Source organism: Leptinotarsa decemlineata, unplaced genomic scaffold, assembly GCF_025532065.1.
Source record: "Leptinotarsa decemlineata unplaced genomic scaffold, Ldec_3_MD MMD2_tig00026340_RagTag_RagTag, whole genome shotgun sequence".
In the NCBI taxonomy this organism is placed as follows: Eukaryota; Metazoa; Arthropoda; class Insecta; order Coleoptera; family Chrysomelidae; genus Leptinotarsa; species Leptinotarsa decemlineata.
The window spans coordinates 3,934,481-3,960,688 of NW_027412694.1; the positions used below are offsets into that span (position 1 = coordinate 3,934,481).

At 35.0% G+C, this 26,208-nt stretch overlaps 1 protein-coding gene across 2 annotated transcripts in view; it reads right to left on the minus strand.

Annotated features, from left to right (window-relative positions):
* Window positions 1-26,208, minus strand: part of galene (potassium two pore domain channel subfamily K member galene) — a 144,843-nt gene that overhangs the window by 1,500 nt on the left and 117,135 nt on the right. The window contains exons 5-6 of one of the 2 annotated variants that reach the window (XM_074183690.1): window positions 23,055-23,341; window positions 12,369-12,569 (exon numbers count right to left, since the gene is read on the minus strand). In XM_074183690.1, coding sequence (XP_074039791.1) covers window positions 12,369-12,569; window positions 23,055-23,341 — 488 coding nt within the window. Of the gene's footprint in view, window positions 1-12,368; window positions 12,570-23,048; window positions 23,342-26,208 lie in introns of both variants that reach the window. The other variant, XM_074183689.1, reaches the window with a different exon arrangement.

Below are 26,208 nucleotides of genomic sequence, written 5' to 3' on the forward strand. Positions count from 1 at the left end.
CTCTTTACTCTCGAATCTCAAAATTATACCGTCTTGCCGCACTAAGGCAGAAATCTTAGCCGCACAGATGCAGAAGGCTGTCATTCTTGGCTCACTGCGCTTGCTCAGGGCACATGATTCTCGGACCCAATGATCACTTACCCCACGGTGTGGGGAGTGGTCATTGGTTGATAATGCTGGCGCGCCCTCCCGAATGTATCGGGGCTTCGGGGGATAGGGCCTGACCAGCGCACACTACGATGAAAAAGAAAATTTAAAAAAAATAATAAATAGGGTTTATTCACTGACATACTTTGTTTATAAAGAAGAAGTAGATACAAAAATCAATGAAAGGGCGGAGTTCAGCCGAGGCTGTTTTGCAACTTAACCTATGCATTCTTGTATTCAGATTCATATCAGACTTATACAAATTCTGTCTACAAATGATTTTTTCTGGAAACAATCATACTTCATTCAACAAGGTATTTATTGAATCAAGTATACAAAATTGTTTCTTTCAAATAATCAATCGATAATTTCAGAATAGCAATTTCTAATCTATTGAGCTGTGAGGATTGCAATGAAATATATCTCAATCAAACTACGCGAATTATAATAGTTCGCTACAAGGAACATACTTCACATTATCGCTTTCATAGACCACAGAAGTCCAGTGTTACTTATCATGCCACAGAGAACTGAATAAGTGAGGACTGCTTGAAACTGTTTGGGAATCATGAAATGTGAAATGAGTTCTACATAAGGTCCCATACCTAACAATTCCTTTGCGCTCTTACATATTCACAAATAGAAAACAAGAAAGAACAGAAACCAATTAGGAACCAAGTAACACTAGGTATCGAAAATCATTTCAATGACCTATTGTAGTGATTCGTCCAGATACGTATTAAACATAACCATAGTCGTTAGATGTAGTAGTCTCGATTATCTCCCGATAATGCTAATTTGGTTGGCGTTAAGAGACAGTATGTTTGTTCTGAAGAAGAAAAAATGTTTTCAACAGATTTTTTTCTATCAAATCAACCCTCAATTTTGTTCTAATAATTTCAGTGTTTTCAGTTTACAGTTTCAATATCAGAAGTTTTTAATTCCTGATGAATATTTTATGTTTGATTTCAGTCACTATGATTTTCAAGTATTACTTCCATCAATACACTATAGATTTTACTCAGTCCCTTTCATCGATATAACTGTTTCCAAACCAAAAAGTTCACAGTTCTTTATTCTCTCACGCAAATTGGATAATCAGCTTTTTCAATAAACTATTCAGTAAATGAATGAATGAACTTTATATTTCCCTTCGCTCAACTGAACTACATTCTTCGTGAACAAGTTTATCGGGATATTGAAATCGAATGAAATATGTTCCACTGTGTTTCATGTTACGAGCGAAAGTTCTTTTTTTCAACTGGTGGATGGGTAATTGCCAAATAAGTTTTGCTATTAGAATTTTAGTCAGTTTTTGTTCGATTATTCATTGAAATGCGGTTGAGTTTTAACAAGTTTTGAATATTGATAGTTGAAAAACTTGCCGATGCCAGATTGCAGAAGGAGATGATTATAATGATTCATATCATGTGATAATATATGTTTCACATATTCAGCATTAACAACACTCAAAATTAGATCAACTACTCCCTTGACCGAATTTAAAAATGAAAGGATATGAAATAATATATACTGAACAACTGAATTTTTAACTTTTTTCCTTTTGATATTTATATTTCTTCAATTGATTTAGATTTATTTATAACATTTATTCGTTATTATTGTTAATAGTGTAAATATATTTGTATATTTTTGTTGTTTATCTTCAAGCGTTGTATGTTTTTTGGGATGAGTAAACGTTAGTAAAAAGTATATCCAAGTTGTGATATCATATGAATGTCTAATCAGGTTGTAGAAATCCCCCGGTGTATTTATTTGAAATGTATGTACTTCAAATGTTCTAGAGGAAGTGAAATAAACCAGTATTTTACCGTCCGCCATGTGAATGGTCATATGAATAGCGCAGACGGTAGTCGAAAAGTTGTAAAAAACGAAACAAAAAAGTAAGTATTAATAAGCTGGCTGAAAACGGAGTTCCACCTCTGAAATTCGAAGGAAATATGGAGGATAATTGGATTCTGTGGAAAAAAAGATTCAAGAATTATTTAATGGCAATGGAATATTCTAAGAAAATGTGCACAACTGTTCCATTATATTGCAGAAGAGGCCTATCGTATTTATACAACATTCAAATTTGGTCCGAATGCAGATGGAAAGTTGAGTGTTTCATTAAAGAAATTCGAAGATCATTTTATTCCTTTCAAAAATTTTGATTTTGGGAGACACGAATGTTTTACACGAAAGCAGTTTGAAGAAGAAACCATCGATAACTTCATTACATATTTAAAAAATAAAGCACATCCATGTGAGTTGGGTGACCTAATGTATGGAATAGTGAAAAGTATTTTCATTAGTGGACTAGCCAAAAAAAACTGGTCAACATTTGTTAGAAGACGATTGCAAAACGTTTCAAAAAGCTGTCAATACAGCTAAAGCAATCGAAAATTCCCAGCAACACAGAGAAGAAATCACAGGTTATACCACAGCCAATTTATATGTCGGTCAACCGAGGTATTTGAGATCAAATAAGACAATTGATCAACACAAAAAAGTCAAATGAGAAGTAGGACCATCCTTCTATACAAAACAACAGGAATCTCAATCAATTTCAGCGATGGTGGACGATGTGGATCAATAGACATGAATACCAACAATTGCCCTTTAAAATTCAAATTAGATACAGGTGCAATGGTCAATGTAATTTCCATGGACACCCTTATAAATAATGAGAATTTCTTTTGGAAATTTTGAAAAAACTTTCGTCAAATTAAGCAATTAAGTATTTATACTTTTTTGTTGTGAATGATAATGGTCCCTCATTGTTAGATTTAGATTCTATAAAAAAAATTATATTTGATATTGAGAGTTGATGTTATAGATTATAACGATATAACAAAGAAATACCTAGATGAAAAGAGAAATGAAAATTTCTTTCCACTTTTATAAAAGTGGTAAAAAGCATAGAAATTTTCATTTCTCTTTTCATTATGATCAGGATCAGTAGTACAGGACCTTTGCATCAAACATATAAAATTAAAATAGATCATAATGTTGTTAATGCCTCTAGAAAAGTGCCCCTAGAAAAGTGACTAACTTCTGGATAGTATCTGGGTTGAAACCATTATTATGACCTATCTGTGTAATTATATCAATTTCCCTAGCTAGATGGTTAGCAGACAAAGGCAGTGAGAATACTCTGTGCAACATTGAATTGTAGGCTGCTAATTTATGACTCGCTTGGGATGATGATGTCTGTATAGCTAGGTTTTCTGAAAACTCAAATTCATTCTGATTGTGTGTAATGGTCAGGTCTAAGAAATTCATCTGTTTCTCTATCTCTGTTTCGAGTGTGGACTGAATGTTGCTATTGAGATTATTCGCAGCGAATCAGTCGAACCAGATATCCAGTTCAGCGAAAGAATCATTAACTTGACCAAAGTAGAATTTAACAAAGAGGAAATTTCAACAATGTCCAAGGGGCCGAAATATACACCAACAATAATTAATAAAAATAGTTTAAGTCTGTCATTCGTAATGAAAACCTTTTTGTCATCAAGAAAGACCCAACGAAAAATAGTCAAAATGAACCAAAAATTTTCCTCTCAGATACTAAAATCATTTTCACAGAAACGGAGAATCACCAACGTAAACCCCTCTTGTCCTAAACTATATGGCCTGATGAAAACACATAGATAAAGGGGATAACCCCATAAGACCAGTTCGTATATAAACAGTCCGGTAAGAGAACTAGGAATACGTCTTAACAAGTTGTTCAAAAATATTAGCAATTTTTTTCCACGTCACAGCATAAAAAATTCACTGAATTTAGTAGAAAACATAAGGAACCAAATCACGCCACATAAATCAATTTTAGTTCCATTCGATGTAAAGAGTATGTTCTCCAACATACCATACAACGAGTAGACCAAATCACTTCCTTTGAAGTTTCAACAGCTTTCGATGTGTGCCTAAATCAAAGCTACCTACAGTTCAACAACAAATTTCATAAACAGGATTGAAGTTTACCAATGGGCTCACCCCTAAGTCCACTTTCAGCAAACATATTTATAAACAACTTGGAAACCACTATAGTAAATTCCGACCTGGGTAAAAAAACATATGCATTTTTGGTACAGATATGTAGACGATATTCTCACCTGTTTCAGAAGTACTACACGACAGCTGAACCAATTTATGACACTCATGAATAATCTCAATAGCAACATTCTCAGATCTGACCAATACACACAATCAGAATAAATTTGAATTCAATGTTTTCAGAAAACCTAGCTATACAGACATCACCATCCCCAGCAATTCTTTCCATCCAGACAGTGCAGCCTACAATTCAATGTTGCACAGAGCATTCTCACTGTTGTTGTCCACTAACAATCTAGCTAGGGAAATTGATATAATTACACAGCTAGGTCATAATAATGGTGTCAACGCAGATACTATCCAGAAGTTAGTCATGAAACAAAGACGAAAATTCACTTACAGATTAATATACCCTCAGGTGAAACAACCAGAAATCAAGAAATAGGTAACTCTAACATAATTTGGAAAAAGAACAGAGATAATTGCGGGTTTCTTCAGAAAAAAACAATGTGGACCACATGCCAGGTTATCTCATTTCCTTTGCAATGCCAAAGATATCGTGGACAAGTTGGAGAAATCTGGAGTTTATAAGCTTAAGTGTCCGGAGTGTAATAGTGTTTATGTGGGACAATGTGGCCGAAATTTCCAAAAACGGTATGCTGAACGTGAAAGATCCTTCAGACTAGGAAAAAATGATTCGACGTTTTCAAACCCTTCCTTGGCATGCAACCACAACTTTCCGAATGTAAACGATACGGGAATTTTGCACTATGCAAGAAAGGGTTACAAACCCAATTACTTGGAATTCTTGGAAATTCACAAGCATAAACATTGCGGGTGCAACCTGTTAAATGATCAAATCGATTTAGTTCACTCACCGGTTTTTAAATTGGTACATCCGCATTGTAAACTGTAAATTCTGGTACTCAATCAAGCCAAGTACCTCTATTAGTACCTACAGGGGTAGTATATAAGGGCTAATGTAATGAACCATTGTTAGTTTATTGTATAAGTTTGAAAATGCCCGTAGAGGACGAAACTGCAGTAACGTTCGTTACAAATAAAAGTGGTTAAAAACATAGAAAGTTTCATTTCTCTTTTATTCATTATGAAAATACATGGATTTGGAAATCAAATAATATATGGAGTATGCTTGAATTACAGTCATATGAAGTTGATAAAAAAATAACATATAAGCTCGAGGAGACAGAACAGTGGGATAATTTTCAGAGACAAATCTTCGTTGTCATTGAAACAGAATTCTTTGAGAAAATGGCTTGTTGGAACAGAGAACTCAAAATACTTGGAGTTAAACAAATGAGAAATAAGTTGAAGAAAGATATAAATATTATTGAAAATCTTTTCAATCAGTATTTGAATGAGAAAAAACCTAGTCTGAGTTTGAAATTTGATTTGAGTCTTCCGAGAGAACGCTTGGAAGATGATGTGGTGAGTGTTGAAAGTGCAAATCTGCACAAACCTGAGACACCGAAAGAGGTTGTTTAGGAGGCTGGCAATAATCAAATTTTGAATAACTTGTTGAGGATAGTAATAATGTACAGAAGAACGATAGATTGAAAGATTGAAGAAGAAAGATGTTTTTTATTCAAAAGTATACGAAGCTAATAAGGTTGTGACAATGGATAAGTCGAATCACTTCGAAAATATCGACAAAAAAAACTAATCACTACAGTTCATTGTATGATTTTCACTATAAGGGTTTTACAAAAACCGCGACACGTATTTCTCTAAACAATAGCTTTTTTCAGCATAAAGTTTATGCTTGATTAGTTTTTCAATATGAATTTTCATCAAGTATCGGCCAGTTCTATTCAATTATCGAAAATATCGTTAATTCAGTTGAGAATGGCTCCTATACTGAATTGCCAATGAACTCGTTGACTAAAGGGATCAAAAACATAGAAGTCTATAGGTTTCCAATTCTACAGTTCGCAAAATGTACGTTCTATCAAAATTTCACAAACCTAGTAAGTCGCTGCGACCAAATATCTACGTCATAAGGATGGTAGATGCTAGTCCCACCCGGCATCACCCGGTGAGATACCATCGCAACGGCTTAGGTAGTGTGAAGTTTCTTTCGGGCTGTGCCGCTGTTTTCGGTTTCAAGGGTGAGAATATAAGGAAAAATTGCATGATGGTGCTCCTAGGGTCAAAATACTCCGGAGATCAAGGAGCTCCCCAATAGGATCTCCAGGTGGGGGCTGATTCGAAGACATCATCCCGCAGGAGTTATTTGAAAACCACTATTTCTGACAGTCAACAGGGTCTTCCTAACATTAGTCCACAGGAAAATAGCATGGTAACTGCAGTTGCTAGGAGGCCTACTAGCAACTTCAAAATCGATTTCTGCAACATCAGAGGACTCAACTCAAATATGAACTCAGTACACCAACATCTGCAAACAAATAGTCCTTATATTCTTGCACTCATAGAAATGAAAGTCAGTGCTTCAACAAACCCCGTCAATTTTCTATATCTCGGCTCAGTCCAAACTAAAAAAGTTAATTTGGGAATATCTCTTTTTATAAGAAGCGATCTCTCCTGGAAATGATGGAACCCAAAACTTTGACGTTATGTGGTTCAATATAACATCACAGAAGGCCTTCTTTCTTCATACAAATCAGAAAGCGGACGAGACGCATGAGCTGGTAAATCAGTGGCGATCTATGGGAAGAAGCTTTCTGAAGATGATGTGTGAGCCATTCAGATTATGGCAAAAACCTCCTGGAGAATAGAAAATGGAAACAGGGCTACAGGGCTTCCGTGGAGAATTTAGGTTCAATTAGAGCAGTCAAGAGAACTTGCGCTGAGTCGATTAAATTCCGATAAAAAAAAATCATTCGAAGATGATGACTTTCTTGAAAATCTCCTGAAAACTCTTGATGAATACTTAGAAAACAGCAAAAAGAATTTGCTGTTTTCTAAGTACGTCAGACATAATCAGGACACATGGTATGTACCTCACTTTGGAGTCATCAATCCAAACAACCAGAGAAAATCATATTTGTATTTGATGCTGCGCTGCAAGAGTTAATGAAGTGTATCATAATGATTAACTACTGAAAGAGCCTGATTTGTTGGATTCTTCATTAGGATAATGTTTGAATTCAGAGAAACGAGAATAGTTCTCTCCGGAGATATTCAATAGATGTTTCACCGAATCCACGGTAGGAAAGAAGATCGAGATGCCCAAAAATTCTTTTGGTGGGGGAAAGATGGTACTTCTTAAAGATATTAGTCATTTTTCTTCGTATATGAGACTTTTGGGAACCACTGCATGGATTCTGAGGGTACCAAAAATTTTAAAATATGAAATAACGTTTCGCTTCAGTTAGCTCCAGGGTGAAATTAACTCAGAACAAAAAATATCGATACATGTCACTCAAAAAATCACGCGTTCGAAGAAAAAGTCTCCTCATACTTGAAAAAAGCAGAAACAAGTTATCTTCCATTTACCTTCAATTTGACTCAAGCAGCAATTAGGAGAACTTGGAATACTTGCCAATATGTGTAAAAAATTCGAGGGTGAGACCAGTAGGGTAAAACCACTATCTTAATGCAGGTTTGGTAGTTTTGTCAGGCGTCTCACTTCCACAGGAATGGACTATTTTAGTCTTATGATGGTCACTGTCCACAGAAGTCATGAGTGTTATTTACATGTCTAAGTACATTTAGACACAACCAGTTCTTTGGTCACTTATAAGGCAACTTTAGCTATCAGAAGACTTTTGGGAAGGAGAGGATTCTCGCATGCATTTATTTTGATAATGAAACCAAACTGGGAGGTGCAGCTGAAGAATTGAAAGATTCTATGTTACAGATAGATCAGAATGAGGTGGTTAGGAAAATGACAAAATAGGGATGCGGTGGGTATTTCAGTCCCTCTTGTTTCTCACATGAGACGCTGTTGGGAAAGGCTGGAAACTGCAAAATAATCCTAGCCTTTTGAGTAACTCTGAAAGGATAATTCCTGGAAAAAAAATTCTATCACTATCATCGATTGAAGCTGAGCACAATCTAAATAGTAAACCAACGTAGAAGCCCTGAATTTTTCACATTATGTTTCAGACAAAAATAATATTTTACCACCCAATTAACATGGACTCAGAACTAATCCTTCTACATCGATTATTTTTCTATTTTACTCGACACTCTCAGAATGAGGCAACCGAAAACCCAATCAAGATATACTGTGATCTGAGTCAGACCTTTGACTACGTCAAGCACGATATTTCTTTTGAACAAGGACAAGCGCTACAGAAAAATCTTTTAGTCGCTTCAAGAGGGATGTCTGTGCGAAATTAGCGATTCACACTGGATTTAAATCGCTGGAAATTGAATCCATTTAGGAAGGCGTTTTCAGGAAGTTTATTCCATATAAACGCAGTTCCAAATGGAAGAGTTCTTAAACAGTGTAGTTGAAGGTGTACTTTCCGAATAACTTCTGCACGGTGATGCCCTCGAATCAACCCCCACCTGGAGAGCCGATTTAAGAGTTATTTTACCTCTCGAGTATTTCGACCCTTGGAGCGCCATCATGCAATTTTTCCTTATATTCCTACCGATGAAACGAGAATAATCAGCGGCACAGCAACGAAAATTTATCTCGAAAGCAACTTCACGCTGCCTAAGCCGTTGCAATGGTATCTCAACGGGCAATGTCAGGTGGGACCAGCTTCTTTCATTTTTTCAATTAACAAACTTTGGTTCAGGGAAATTCAGCTTGAATAGTTCACTCCCTACCTTTCTGCATGCACGCAATCAGTAAAAGTCCAATACTCAGCTACCGAAATGACTTCCCTTCTTCTAATGTATTACTGAATGGCATTGGTGTTCCCCAAAAATTGGTATTGGGACCGATTCTTTGCATATTATATTTTGATACGGTATCATCTGCTTTACATGACTGCTTAATCTGACTGCACGTAGATAATTCATCTCTTTTGTTCAAGTTAAAGGGTTATGCCCAATTTGGATCACTTGTATGGTCGGTCAGTAGCCGGGCGGTTCGACGTGGGTGCTTTGTTCACTCAGTCATTCGGTCGATGTGTGAGTCGATGGTTCAAGCCGCAGGCTGAACACTCGATTTTCACTTGCTATCGTCCAAGTTAGGAATCACACGTTGAAAGGTAAAACCTCTTTAGTCCTTAGCTTGCACTAGATTCGACTTCTGAGGGTTGTCATTCGTAGGAGTGCTATAGCTGGTTAGCGGAAAAAACATATTTTAAACATATTTAATTGGTTCTCACACAATTGCTTATATTTGAATACCTTTCGTTCGGAAAACGGAAACAGTTATCTTTATAACCACTCAAAATATGCATGTCAATATTGGTAATGAGGTTTCAGAAATATGTAGTAGTGTCAAATTTTCAGGCATTTATGTTTTGATCAATATTAAATTCGATAGTCATTGCAATAATTTTAGCAGATACTTTTGTTTGTTGGGACACTTAAAGCGAGTTTTGAATTAATTAACATTAGTATCATTGGGTTAAGTGGGGTTAAGTGGAAGAATATTTTCTGTCGTGTTTACACAACAGAAAATAAACTTCGCCCTTTATTTCCATATATGTAGGGGAGAAGGTTCCACAATCAGACACAAAATAGGTTTTGCTAAATATTAACCTTATTTATTGAGCAAACGAAAATATAATTGTCACTAATACAAATTAAGGCTGTGCATTAGGTTCTATGGTAGTATATACATCATTAACCAAAAAAATAATCCAAAAAAAGTTTGTTTAAAAATGAAAGGACAGTTGTCTGATTGTGGAACATACATGATAAACATCCAGACACGGCATGTTCCACAATAAGACAAAAGTTTTAGTACTGTTTTAACGAACTTCTTAGGCTGAAAAATTAACTTCAAATTTGATTGTTGCCGTTTTGTTATTTCCACGTGTGATGGTTTTGGTAACACCATCCTTAATGTTTTCCAAGCATACCGAAGAGACGTCTTCTATTTCGGGGTAAATGAAGCTGTTATCATATTTAACGGGCTTTCTCAAAAATTTAACTTCACAGTCCTTATCTCTTTTACATAATACTTCAGCTATGCAATAATTTTTTTCTTCATGTCTATAAATTCTATCAAAATAAAATCGGCAACTTCTGGCTCTTTATTAAGCTTGTCTAGAAGAGGTGGTAGATCGATTTCTCCTACAAAATCAATATCATCATCAGAATCTTCAGTTACAAGCATCGCCGCGTTTTCATTTTCTTCGTCTGTTGAGTATTCATCGAATCCTACTTTTCTTTCCATGATATTTTTCTTCATCAAGCTATTTTTTTTTCTCTCTCTATCTGTTGAGTTTTCAGGGTAATCTTTCCTGAAGTGTCGGTGGCGATAATACTTTTAGCTTTTTCTCTCTTCTTTCTCTGATTCTTTCGTTCTTCAGCTATTGGGTATCCTTTGAATTCTTGCGGACTTACGAAAGTTTCTGTGTTTTGATTTTGTATGGGAGTTGTGTGTAAATTAACTGATGCTGAAAGTGAGGAGACTGACATAATGTTTTCTTCAATACAGCTTGATGTTGATGGTTGATTGGGATCTATTAGTGATCGGGCTTCTTCATTATTTTGATCCACATTTCTATCAGTTACGCTACTAATTGCAAAGTCGTCATCTGTAAATATGAATTTATCGAAAGGATAAATCCCAGTTTTTCGAAATCCGGATTTTATATTAGCTGGCGTCATCGATTTTTCTAATGCATTATTAACACAGCCAGTTATATCAAAAATAGAAACGAGTATCCCAAGGGGTTCTAAAAGACATGTTTGTAAGGCAGTATTGTAGAATGATTTGAACGAAAAAAACACAGAGACATCTAACTGTTGAATCTTGTTGGAAGTAAGCGGTGCTAATGTCAAAATGATCATTCCATTTTCCTTTGCTAAATTAATTCCTTCTATCGTCAGATGACTCTCGTGATTGTCAAAAATCAGGAGGGAAGGGTTTTCTTTTGTGCTGGACGTATGTTCAATGAAGTGCCTCACAACGCTTGGAAACAACGAGTCATCCATTCAGAGTCGGAAACCAATCCCAAAGTACCATACGGGGCTCCATAAGTCACTTTTTTAACGGCACGAATTATGTTCCACAATCAGACAGCGTCTGATTAAATTCAACTGTGAACTCCATACATAACCTACAAAAGTAAACTCGCTCATAAAATGTCAATGAAATAGCCCAAATCTGATCAACAGATTGTTTTTGTACTACTAGTTCCAAAAGAAAAATTAAAGTTTATAATATCAAATCAGGAATAGAAAAAACTTACCTAGGAAAACAAGTTTTTTGTTGAAACATGCTCAAATCCAAAAGAATAGCGTTACAACTTTGTTTACCAAAACTGCGTGTGTAACCCTACTATCCGAAGGAAAAACATCGAACTCGCGGCTGGAATTTTAAAATTACATGCTTTGTCTGATTGTGGATCATGTCTGATCGTAACATTCTCCCCTACCTTGATTTCCCTTATTTATTGTATTCTTTTGAATGTCCAAATAATAAAGATCTTCAGATGATGTGGTGCTGCAGGTTTATCCGGGTTTTCCTGCAGCTGAAAAAGCAAATACGCCACTGGAATCAATGAAGTCGCCCCAGAGCGCCAATTGATTTTTGTTGTTGTTTTTATTTAATTTTTATCGTTGTTTCAATAAAAGTTTTATATAAAGACATGTATTATTATTATTATTATCATTATTATTGTATTATAGAGGAGTTCAAATCGAAATTGGCATACCTTCACTACAAAAGAGGGTGCGAATATTAGATAATATATTGCAAACTATTGCTTCTTGCTGGTCTTTACATTTTAGACGTTCTATCATATATGAGACAAATTGAGACCATTCATAACTATGTTACTAGAATGGAAAGTGATATACATATAACAATTACATCCTTGTCGTCATCCTTGAAATCATTTCGTCGTCCCGGCACGAAATTATACAACGCCATACCCGAAAATGTTGAAAGTTCAACTCATAATTTGCTCAAAAAGGTAATGAACGAAATGCTCAACCTATACGGTTAAGGAATTCATTTCATTTTTTCAATATGAATGAAGTGTTTGTATGTGATGCTTCTTCCATAGATTGAGAAAAAAAAAGTTTTGCTTCATACTCACGGTTTGGTGACCTAGATCTTCTTCTAGGAGACCTTCTTCTGGAACGACCTCTTACCGATTCCATATCTTCTTCTTCACTCGACTCTGGAGATAGAAACCTACTAGGAGGTTCCAGATAATTTTGATTCCTGGAAAGGCTTCTACTTTTTTTACCGGGAGGCATCGAAACGGCTCGTGGTTCATTTTGTCTTGGTGTTAATCCTAATGGAAATAAATTTAATGTATTAACTATTTTTTGCTATTGAGAACTTCATTTGGTGTTAGTAAACCAGTTTCGTCGATGAAGATGAAAGAAAATATATTTTCCAGTATAGAAGTGATGTCGCCTAATTTCATTTTTATATTTCTCCCAACATCCGTGAAATCCTTTAAATTTCACGTAAAAATGAAATAGAAGGGAAACATAATAGAAATGAATTCAAAGTCCAACTATAAGTTATATAGGTAGAATGAGAAATCTTCGATTCAAAATATCCATCGGTCTCCGATACTAATTTGACTATGTTCGAATTCAGAAAATTACGGAATATTATCATCCAAAACAATTCCTAACGATATTATGAGTAACAACTGAGACAGAACTCACAGTATATTCGCACATTTTCTCAATGGCTTAAGGGTATATCAGTCTTGAAATAATCCAGTCCTCAATGATTTTTAGATGATTATCCGTTATCCGGAAATAACTTGAATTAGTTTATTATTTCAAATAGAATAAAAAATTAATATTTCGGAATTAACGCAACTTTTTGAGAATTTTTTCTGTATTACATCGTATCACAAAATTTTGGCAATTTTAAAGTAGTATTTATCATAATATAACTGAAAATATAGAGCAGGGGTCTCCAAACTACGGCCCGCGGGCCAAATCCGGCCCGCCAGTGTCATCAATCCGGCCCGCGACAGCCAATGATTTACTGTCATCAATCTGGCCCGCGACAGCCAATGATTACCTAATTATTGTTACTATTGCTGTGATAAGTTGAAGGTAAAACTTAACGACAGAAATGATGACTAAGAAAACTCAACTAAAGTATCTAAGAATTATGTAATTGTGATTTTCCACCGACAATACTTTGTAGTTGTGGATCAATTTTACTTGTACCAATTACCAAAAGAGATTTAAGATGCTCATCGGTTAATTGAGATCTGTAAACATTCTTTGTGTACTTCATCTTGGAAAACGTTTCCTTACCAAAAACAGAAAACAACCCACGAGCAAATTTATGCAAATTATCAAATTTTTCCAGTGGAAGACTCTTATATAATTCCAACAAAGAAGAATTTTGATATTTGTTCTTAAGCATATCACTGCACCGTAAATCAATAATTTCCATTTGGACTTCCGGAGCTAGGGTTTCAATGTCAGCATCAAAAGGATTTTGTAAAAGCTCAATTTCATTCGCAATGACATCAAAATCTGAAAAAGAATATCAAAATTTATCTTCAAAGCACTCAAAGTTTCGATTGCAAAATTGACGGGAAATTCAGTCTCTGTAGTGTGGCTGAATATTTCACATGTTTCAAAATGTGTGAAACATTTTTTAGGCAATTGCGATTGAAATAGTATTATTTTCTGCCTGAAGGATTTGATATTGGTGTATAAATCAGGGAGATGCTGATTTTCTCCTTGCAATCTCAAATTCAGTTCGTTCATATGATTTGTCAAATCGACATAGAAGGCTAACTTCCATATTCATTCACTATTTTCTAAATCGGCAAAAGGGCGCTGCTTCTCATCTAAAAAAATTTCGATCTCTGCTCGAAGTTCAAGGACTGTTGATGAATGATACAATGTAAGACTAATGGTTTTGAACCACCATCATTTTCTACAGCCTTTGACACAAGTGCAACCACTCCTTTATTTTTACCATACATATTTTTGCCCATCAGTTGTTAGAAATTTCAAATTTCTCCATCGAAGGTTCTTTTCATCAATTACATTTTCAACTCCCTTAAAAATATCTGCCCCAGTTGTCGTGCCGTGAATACTATCAATATCAAGAAGTTCTCATACACTTCATAGCTTTTATCTACTCCGCGAATAAAAATCAACACCTGAGCAGTATCTGACACATCCGTTGACTCATCCAATGCTAGAGAAAACTACTCATGATGTCCAGTTTTGTCAGACAGTTGAAATGATATATTTTCTGAGATGTCTTGCACCCTCCGAGCCACGGTGTTTGCTGACAAACTGACACTTCTGAATAAATTTACCTTTTCGGGGCATATTTCTTCGGCTACTGCAATCAAGCATTCTTTTATCATTTCTCTATCGGTGAATGGTTTGCCACGTTTTCCGATTTCAAGAGCCACACGAAAGCTGGCCCGAGTTGCAGACTCTTGTTCAGTATTCGCTTTGGTAAACAAAGATTGCTGCGATTTAAGTCCGCGTTTCAAAGCTTCAAATTTTTCCTTTCGCAAACTTCCTGTATACTTGGAGTAAGTTTGAAGATGTTTCGATTCATAATGTCGTTTAATGTTATAGTTTTTGAGAACAGCTATGGTTTCATTGCAAATTAAACATAGCGCCTTATTACTGGACTCAATCACAAAATACTGAAAGTTCCATTTCTCTTGGAACGTTCTGCATTCACTGTCGATTGTTCGCTTCTTTTCCATACTAACAAATCACACATAAAAACAATAAGTCAAATCAAAATATTTTCATCGACGGGTGTTACTTTATTTCACAATAGACAGTTTCGCTTCCTTCGCCTTTCCTACGCAGACTAACTCGCAGTTACGCCTCTAGCCTTTTCATATGCAATTATTACTGCCATCTCGAGATGATAGGAATACACTAGCTAGAACCAGAACGAATTACCAACGCGGTAATTCCAAATATTTAATTACGCCTAATGCCACCTAGCGGATAGCTGAAAAAGATAGTACATAGTACCACTACTCGCCACTAGATGTCGTTAAGTGTCACAATACACAATAATTATTGAAATACAAAAAAGCGTAAGTTTGCTTAGGTCACGCACTTTGCGACTATCCTAGTCTAGAAATATAGTTAAGGGCTGAAATTGGCCTTTGGAACAAACTGAAAAAATCATTATGGCCCGAATTCTTCAAGGTTTGGAGACCCCTGATATAGAGTATCAGAACTTCGACTATCGCTAAAACCATTCAGTGTTAATTTCCAATTTTCAGATCAAAATCCTCAAATTGTTTCCCAAATAACCTCCTCACTTATTTCGACGACATTTCATACGAGATAATTCAACATCAAGAATAAAAGTACATTTGATTCATGTCAAAAAAATTTAAATGAAAATAGAAAAAACTTCACAACGTTCCAATTGTGTATACTAACAATCAGAACGTAGTGAAGTGATTTGGTTCAAAACGTTTTTTTATTTTCTTGTTATTTTTCTATAATTTATCTTGATTCAGCCGTTACTTGATGAAGATCCATAGTAATTTCAAAAACTACACCGTTCAATTTATCACAAACCGTCCTATACGGATATTACTATACATTCCGATTCTACCCATCCTTGTCAACACAAAGTAGCAGCTTATAATAGCATGATTCACAGATTGGTCAATGTTCCTCTTTCAAAAGATAATTTCAATAAAGAACTTAATATCATCAAGCAAGTTGCGGTTAACAATGGGTTTAAAGCCGAATTAATAAACAAAATACTTGCCAAGAAAGTCTACAAAAAGCGATTCGAGACATTTTTCCTATTGATAAGGTAGACAATCAAAATTATAGAGCTTTAACGTATTTTGGACAACCAGCGAAAAAAGTTATTTCACTTTTGAGAAAACGAGATATTAAAATTGGGGAATTTAGTTAAAAATAATAAAGACAAAACATCCAAATTTGAGAAATCATGAATATATAAATTAAAGTGTGGAACGTGCCCTAAGGTATATATCGGTCAAACTGGCAGAACATTTAGGAATCGAATCCAAGAACATCATAAGAACTATGTAAATAAGAAGATAAATTTAATATATTCAAATCATCTTCTAGAAGAAAATCATACGAAAAGTTCGAAATTTTGCACATAGAAAATAAAGGTTTGAAACTGAATCATTTGGAAGCACTGAAAATTAATAAACTTGAAAATTCAAACATTTTAATGAATGACCAACTAGATTTGTATAGATCACCATTATTAAACTTGTTTTCTTAAAAACCGAGAAAGAATTATTATTAATGAAGATGTGAGGTAATATGCTTCAGGTGATCATAATTGAACAGGTACCTTAGGTAGAGATTTAGGTAATTTTTTGGAGGTCTCAATTATGGTTACCTGTAGTATATAAATATTAATGTAAGAACAACTTGAAGTATTCAAATCACTTGACAAAGCTACTGTGATAGCGAAACATGTTGTGAAATGTTTTTCAAATAAAGTTTGTAGAGATCAAATCGTGAGTTGTAGTCTTCGAAATTGATTATTTCATTTTTCTCTCTATGTTTTTAACTATTTACTGTTGATTTTCAATTTACATTTCACTTATTCAACTCAATATCAATTTACTTCCATTTCAGGTCACAATAATTTGTTTTTTTGTAAATTAGTTTCAATTACAACCGAATATTCCACTGTAATTTTTTCAATAGTTTCATTATTTTCAACCTTTATTTCAGTTTTATTCAATTCGTTCTTATTGTTCGATACCATTTTAGATAAGGGAAGTCCGAGCTTGTAACACTCACTAAGAAATATTCTCGACCACTTTCACAAATCGAAGATATTTAAGCGTACTTATTATCCATTGAGAATGTGACAAACACGTTGGATCGGAATTTTAAGTCTTCAGTTTTTGGAATATCCTTCATTATTAGTTATCAGAATCAAAGACTACAGAATACTATAAGACGTGTCACTCGCTCATTTTTCGACATCTGAGAAATCTCGCCGCCCGCTAGCGACAGCGGGTAATTACCAGCCGAGGTAGTACAGTGTGTCGCTTGAAGTTACCAGTTCTCGTCGCACACGAGATATAAAGGTTGTCCGTATTGTTTGGTATTGTCAAAGACTACAGAATCGGTAAACTTTGGTATTGTGATTGTGTTGTGTTCGTTCGGAGTTCGAAATATTTATTTTGTGAAAATGTCGACGTATTGCTCAGTGGATGGTTGTCTGAGTACGGTGGGGAGCCCAGGTATTTCGTTTTTCCGCTGCCCAAAGTACAGTGAAAGGTATGCATTCAATATATTCACCATTAATTTTTTTTTACCTATCTATACCTTTTATGGTTTTGTTGTATAAAATTATTCATATCGAAATATACCGCCGGCATTTGCCAATCCAAACTCATTTCAATCTTTTTTCAAAATGTTCAGTTTATCGATTGATATACTTGAATTTTTTTTTAGGTGTCAACGTTGGAAAAATGTATTAGGCTTCATTGGGAATCATAGATATGCTAATCTTACCCCAGAGCAGAGTCACAATAGAATTAAAATTTGCAGCTTACATTTTAGAGCCGATGATATTGTGAATTCTCGTATTCATAGCTATGCTGTTCCTTCATTGCGTCTGCCTCAAGATGGTTCTCAGAAAGGTTGGTTCAGTGAAGTTTATAGATTCAAATGATGAAAAAATCTTATTCCACTTTTTAACATATGAAATTTACAATATCAATTTTGTTGTTTAAACCTTCCAGATGATGATGACATTGCCGGTACTAGCAAGGATTTTATTTACATTGATGCTCAGGTTCAAACGGATCAATTAGGATCACGAGGTGAAATATCTTTTCGTTATATTATATACTTACCTGATCTATTTTTATATGCTTCGGAAACAAAAACGATGACAAGAAAACAATTATTGAAAGTACGTACATCTTTCTTTTCGATGAATGCAGCCAAACATCTGCTAAACTCTCTTCGGGAACTCCAAGAAAAGTGGCATTACGAAAAAAAATTGTATCACTTGAGAAAACAGTAGCTTCAACATCGAAAAGAGCACTGGACGAAACCGGAATTACTCTGGATGATGTTTTCAAGTTTCTGGATCGAAAATATCCTGAGCAATATTGTAAGCTCTTGAAAGCACAGCTTTCTTTGATAAATAAAGCACCAAAAGGGTCCAGGTATAGTGACGAATTCAAACAGTTTGCATTGACTGTTTATTTTCTTGGTCCGAAAGCGTACAAAAAATTTTCAACAATTTGTAGATTACCGTCAAAAAGTACACTTCATCGTTTCACGAAAAATTGGATTGTTGAACCAGGCTTCAACGATTTTATTTTTCGTGTTATTGAATTCAGGATTGGGCTCATGAAGGAGAAAGAAAGAGATTGTATTTTATGCCTAGACGAAATATCTTTGAAATCTCATCTTTATTATGATATTTCCAGAGACAAAATAGTAGGTTTCCAAACGAGTTTGAATGGGATCTATACTGACATAGCAAGTAGTGCTCTAACAGTAATGGTCAGAGGTTTGGTAAGCAATTGGAAAATATCACTTGCATACTTTTTCTATAAGACATCAGCAACTTCTGATAATTTGAAAGATATTTTGTTCAAAACGGTACGAAGATGCAAAAGTATAGGCCTAAATGTCATGGGGGTGGTTTCCGATCAGGGTTCAAATTTTCAGAAGTTGGTGAAAACTTTGAATGTTACAGACGAAAATCCCATATTTCTGATAGACGATCATAAACTTGTATATTTGTTTGATATCCCGCACTTACTGAAGTCGACACGAAACAATTTGTTTTCCTATCAGTTTTTACTTCAGGGTGGAGAAACAAGAAAACATTACATAGAAACAATGTATAATTATGATAGAACTAAACAATATAAATTGGCTCCTAAACTTAATAATGACCCCATTTATCCAAATAATTTTCAAAAAATGAAAGTCAGGTTGGCTTCCCAAGTTTTGAGTCACTCTGTAGCCGTGGCTATGCACACATACATTGACTTCAATATTTTGTCCAAGGAAGCATTAGTTACTGCTGATTTCATTAAAAAAATGAATGATCTTTTTGATTTATTGAATTTGAGCAATTTTGAGAAATGTCAGGCTTTTATGGGAACGGAAATGCAGATGAAATGTCTTCAAGAAGCCTATGTCATGTTTCAAAATCTCCAAGTAAAAAAACACGATGGCAAAAATGTCACGAAACAATTGAAATTCATTTTTGGGTGGAAGTTGACTTTGAAAGCAGTTTTTGCCTTGTGGGAGATGTTGAAAGAACGCGATTATAAATATTTGTTCACGCGTAATTTGAATCAAGATTGTTTGGAGAATTTTTTTGGACAGATCAGAAATTGTTCCGGCAACGCAAAGAATCCAACACCCATACAGTTTTGTAGAGCTTTCAAAAAAATATTTGCTTTGAAATATTTTGATTCTAGTGAAGGTGCTAATTGTATGGATGATGTTAATGACGTTTTGTTAAGTTTGACGCCAGAATTAACTGAACAATGTCGATACATCCTTGCTAGACCCGACATTCCAAACTATGCTCCTCTGAAAGTTTTCACTCGAGATTATAAGAACCTTAAAAGTCCCGAAGGAAACGCTCTTGTCTATGTCACAGGATACCTCATGAAAAAATGTCTCATGCAACATTCGTGTGACATTTGCATACATTTTAGCAAATCCTCAGAAAACCTTCTTGATCAAGATGTAATTTTCTGTAAGCTAAAGGCTTACAGTACCGACAAATCATCGTTTGGTGGATTAACCGTACCATCAAGAGATATTGTTGACCATGTAATAGAGATGGAAAACATATTCATTGAAAATTTTGATAAAATCGGCAGTGAGAAGGGAATTGGACAGTATTTGAAAACAAAATATTCGAAAATTCTTTTCTCACATCCATGTCAAAAATTCCCCTTCGATTATTATATATCTTTATATACAAGAGTTCGGATATACTTTACTTTAAAATTCATGAACCAGGACATGAAGATTGTTAGGAAACATAAATCATGCAATGTAAAATTGAATATTTTAAATCATTTATAAACATATAACATTATATAATTGTATTATTTTTGTTAATAAAACATGTTTTCCTGAACGTGTTTATCATTTCATCAGTAAATCACTCTGATCTGTTTCTTAGATCATTTATTCATGAGTTTATCTATCATGTTTCTAGAAGTTGATCGACAAACAACTACTTTCGTATCTTTGTTTATTGTCTGATACAACCGAGCAAGCGAAGTTTCAACTTCGGAACGTCCCCTGTAGATATCGCGAATAGGAACTGCCCTCGTATAACTGTCATGCGGCCGGCGGCTTCCGGACATCGTTTGTCGGCGATATGATTTATGGAAATCGCAAAAAATGCAATCCTGAGCCGTACCGACAAACGAATTCCTTGGAGTGAACCAACTTATAGTATTCGGTAAACTTTGTCAGAATGTTGAAGAAATGAGTAGAAAGATCGTATGAACATATTTCCTATGTGAACACATATGTCCTCAATCGCTTCACTTTTCGAATAACAGGATGTTGAAGTTGTAATGAAGAAGCAGTTTTGCAGTAATTATTCAGAAGATATTCCCCCGATTGTCATCAAACTCTGTTTGATGATGTAATGAAGGACCCTTTTGAAGTAATTAGATTTGGAATAGTTATTTTAGTGGCGCGCAGTGTACTGAGCAGATATAATTTTACTTGTGACAGAATTTATAATGTTGACGAGCCGGGGATATCTACTATGATGAGCACACCGAAAGTATTAGCCGAATAATGTCAGAAACAAGTCGTCCAACTAGTCTCAGGAGGAAGGGTTGAACTCAGCCAGCGGTAACACTATTTGGCCACTTTTTATTTTTCCAAGGGTGCACTTTGAAGATCATTTTATGGCTGATGTCGCTGAAAGTAGCTTGGGTGTTGCTACAAGGAGTGGGTGGATACACTCAGAAATTTCAATACAGGTGCTGAAACTTATTCAAAAGAAGACGTTGCGCTCGAAAGAAAACCCTATTCTATTATTGGTCAATAATCATGAGAGTCACATCACGAAGAAAGCTATAGATCATGCTAGTGACAACGGCATTGTTTATATATATAGTAAGGGCTACATCCATCAATTTATATATCTTTTCTTCCGCATACAACGCACCGTCTTCAGCCATCACACGTATGGGTATTTGTCCCTTTTAAAGTGAAATTGAAGTAGCATTCAACAACTGGCATGTATCAAATCAAGGAAATACTTTCAAAATTTATCGACGAGCAAATATTACATAATATGTATGACACAGATTGATAATATATGTGTTGCATTTCATTGTATGTAAGGTCCCTACCATGTACGAGAGCACTGTATCCCTGCCATGGGGCACTTCCGTACGTTTTCCATTTTTCAGAAAAAATCCTCATTACTAGATCATGTTGATTTTTTCAATACTATCTTGTAAGTTTCATTCATATCCAGATTATTCACCATAAAATAGTACTAAAAACGGGCAATAATATTTGTTACTTCCTTTCCTATAAAACATAGAAACAAAAGTGTACAACGGGTGCATATAATCCAGTGGAAGTTTTTTTTCATGTAATCTTCAGTTTGGATATCGTCCCCAATGAATACGGCGAGCTTATACAGCATTGCCTTTAGCGAACCCGTGAATGAAATGCATCTGAGTTGATTCGGCGTTGTTCATAATTATTTGATCAAGTGGTATTCAGCTCTCAAAGCTATTTTATTATTAATGTGACTTCTACTGGAATGAAGATCAAAATTCAGAGATCACCGCTACTTTTTCATTCCCGAATCAAGAATCTTTATAACAAGTACTATTAGAAGTTCTCACCACCAGTTTATTCCTGGCATTCCTCATTTATTTGACAAACGATCAGTCTTATCGTTACGCGATACAGGTGATTTTTCGCATAAACATAAGAGATCTAGAAGAGTTGATGTGCTAGTGGAGGTTTACTCCCGCATAAATTTCATCTTCTATGTAATTACCGTGAAATTTGACTTATGTGCATGTTAATTTTTTTTTTCTCAAAACCTGAGTACGACTCAGCAAAAACTCACAGAGCCATGACTACCGATCAACCTGATCCTGATAAACAACTTGAATAAAACTAGTGGCACACAATGATTTGTACCATAAATATCAATCAGGTCCCCCTCTACAATGCCACTGAAAAACTTTCCCAAATGTGATTCCTTCTAAAGAATCCCTTCCTTACTGCTATCAAACCTACCAAGCTTCCTGACCAAATAATATAGATTCGCTTCTTCATAAAAATACCCTGTTATTCGAAAAACGAAAAGATTGAGGGCATAATAGATATTAATATGATCCTTTTCATTTAATATGACAAGGAATTCCCCTCCAAAATTGAAGGTATCACACAAGTTACCCCTGTTCATTAAACTTAACAAAGAATTCACAATTTCATCTTCATCGAGATTGATGTATTCTTGAAAATGCTGCCAAACAAAACAGTCATAAAATTGTTGAACCTCCAGTGATTCACATTCTTTAGGATGGAATGTACATCGAACTAGATGAAGTTTTAACAACATTTCTTTCATCATCATCATCGATATTAGTGGGTTCTTTGAAATACATTCAAACAAAAAGTCATAAAAATTGTCTAACCTCAACAATTTAGATGCATTCGTGTTAATGTTCAGATGAACACGATTGCCAGATACAATTCGGTGTGCAAAATTCAAAAATGGATTAAACAAAGCAGGGGATCTTTACCTTTACCTGGTATGGTCCTGGCAAAGCCATCATTTTTACCAACAACGTACTTGTTGCACAAAATCGAACTGTTATCCAACAATATTGGATCCAGTTCTATTTCGATGTCTCGCAAATGTCGCTTTCTGTCCAATGAGTGTCCTCTATGTTGAACATGGTTTCCTTGAAACTGGGAGGATGTGGTTGAAATGTGACTTATTTTCCGATTGTTAGAATTTTCTGAATCTCTGTTCCATTTGCTGGACCGCGGCCTTGGCACGCTGGAACTACGGCAACCAGATCCTCCATTGTATCTGAAATTTCAATCCACTTTTTGATAAGGAAAATGGTCATTGAAGTTACAATCCACCTCATGATGTCGTTTAACATATAAATATATAAATGAAACATGGTCGAACCATCAACCTGTCTATTTTGAAGACTTATTTCGATTTTCACTTCACCAATTCGGGGCTCCTCTTCGAAACTAATATCTTCGCTACGAATTCCCACAAATCAACGTCGAACAGTGCATTCATCAATATTATCATTGCCAAATGCTTGCTTAATGTTTTGGGCTGTTTCGGTAGCGCTGTGGTTCAGTTTGACTTCGTTGAGAAAGATAGGGGCCAAAAATTGACCAACGACATCATACAGCAATAAGCTAATAAGAGTCAAACATTTAAAATTCGAACAAAAATAGCAGCATCAATATCTAGAGTATAAAACTCTCTATCGATCGGTATATATCACGACACTGCAGAGTAAATATTCATTGAGATATGGAGCTACAAAAACACATGACATCAAAACGCACAAAACTTTTGAAACGGCCTAATATATTTATAGAATTAAACTCCAAACAATCAATTAATCTTATTTTGCCAGCTACTAATATTGTTGAAACTCAATCCGTCCGAGTGCAGAACCAACTGGTGAATATCGGATATGTGCCAAATGAAAATATTCAAACAACTTCAAAATTAATCCGATTACTTTAATATCTGTCATTTCAATGGTATCCATTAGGAAAGTTTTCTGTCAGAAAGTTTATTATTGCATTCCTCGAAATGTTTCGCTAATACAGTAGCTTTATCAACAGTGATTTCAATGTTGATAAAGTTACTATGTTAGCGAAACATATATTTTTCAAATAAAGTTTGTGGAGATCAAATCGTAAGGTGTAGATTATGAAATAAAATTGAAATTGAAAAATTGGAAAAATCCACTTCTTTGTTTTTCAGGTGGCAGAAAAGATGTGGAAAAAACATTCAACTACGATGATGCATTTTCAAATTGTTCTGAATTCCTCATCTTCGAGGCAAACCAACGTCGAACAGTGCGTTAATTAGGACTATTATTGCCAAATGCCTGGTTTCAATTTACCGGGTTGTTCGGCGGCGCTTTGGTTCATTTTGAATTCGTAGAGAAAAATTTGCCGTAAATCGCTTAATGCTTCCAATATGTTATAGTAATTGGAATCTTAATGACTTCTATCACCTAACTGATAATATTTTATTGTTTCTGAAAACGAAATCATTGAGGTAAATGAACATTTAATAAAAACAAAAACTACCTGGGCCTCAGATTGATTACCATAATGAAAATTTATTCTAATCACCTATTTCATTATTACAACACAAATTCAACGAATTATAATTTGTGAAGTCTTCTCGAACACTGGCTGATTGTTTTGAATTTTTGAATGTTTCGATTTGTAAGCATTTCAAAGTATCAAAATTAAAATATTAGTTTCTCGAATATAACACTTCATAGTCATGATGGAACTTGTGATCCAGTGTTTGGAATCTTTGGTGTAGTAATGAGTAGATATTACTGGAGTTCTATCCCAACATCAAACTGTTATTTCCAACACCGCGACACGTGTTTCAATCACCAAGTGATCATCTCCAAGAGGAAAATGAAACTCAATCTACATACATTGTTATACTTATTTAAACATTTAAAACATAGATAACTCTAATAGGTGAATGGCTCACTAAATAATTTAAAAGCTTGCCTATTGCGGAACCAGGTTTCATTATCAAAAACTCCTTCGTGCAGTATACAAGAGTTGAGAATTTAGTTTTCTTCAATGTTAGTTCTGTATTTTTTAGCGTCCCAATTCCACAGACCTTACAATACCTCAGGGAATTACTCGAGAAAAATAATTTCGATAATAACGAAATTAATGAATTCGTTTCTATAACTAATTGGTGTATGGAACAAAACCGTTTCCAGGTAGATGGTTGCTTTTATGAACAACAGGAGGGAGCGGCTATAACCCCTTTATACCCCTACCTGGCTAACCTATTGATGGTCAAATTTGAAATGGATATTCGATAACGAAAAATTAAATTTTCCACAAACCATCTTACACGGACATTATCATACATAATTCCTCCACACACCCTTACCAGCATAAAGTTGCTGCATTCAATAGTATGCTTCACATACTATAGAATACCCCACTGTCTGAGAGTAAATTCCTAAGATAGCTGACTTTGATGACTTTTGATCGCAGTCAACAACAGTTATAAGATAGCTATTATAAACTCCATTCTTTCCAAAAAGTACAAGAGCAAGCCACGGACAAAGTCAGTGCTTCAACAAACCCCGTCAATTTTCTTTACCCAAGCTATGATTTCCATTCCAGATTCAGAAGTAACTTTGGAATATCTCTTTTTATCAGAAGCGGTTATGTAGTTTAAAATAATATCACAAGAGATCACCAAATTCATATGCTACGTTTATCGATCACCTAGCGATACACAATTTCAAACACTATTCTCTTCACTTACAAACACTATTTACTTTCTGCAAATAAATCATCCCAGTGCCGAAATTTCCATATTTGGTGACCTCAATGTCTACAATATCGATTGGCTCAAATTTTCATATATCACCGACAAACAGGGTCGCGAAGCTGAGGCTTTTGCAGTAAGCAGCGGACTTACTCAGATTCTGAATGAGCCAATCAGGATTCCTGACCTTGATGCAGAATATATGCTAGTCTATACCTAACAGCCTATCCAAAAATTTATACAGTAACCGTAAGGTCTCCTTTGGAGTCTTCTGATCACAAACTCATTTCAAAGTTGAGTGGATTAGCGATGAATGTTGGGGAACACTCTAGGCCGCACAGAGTTTGGCATTACTGATCAGCTGAAAGGGAAGATCT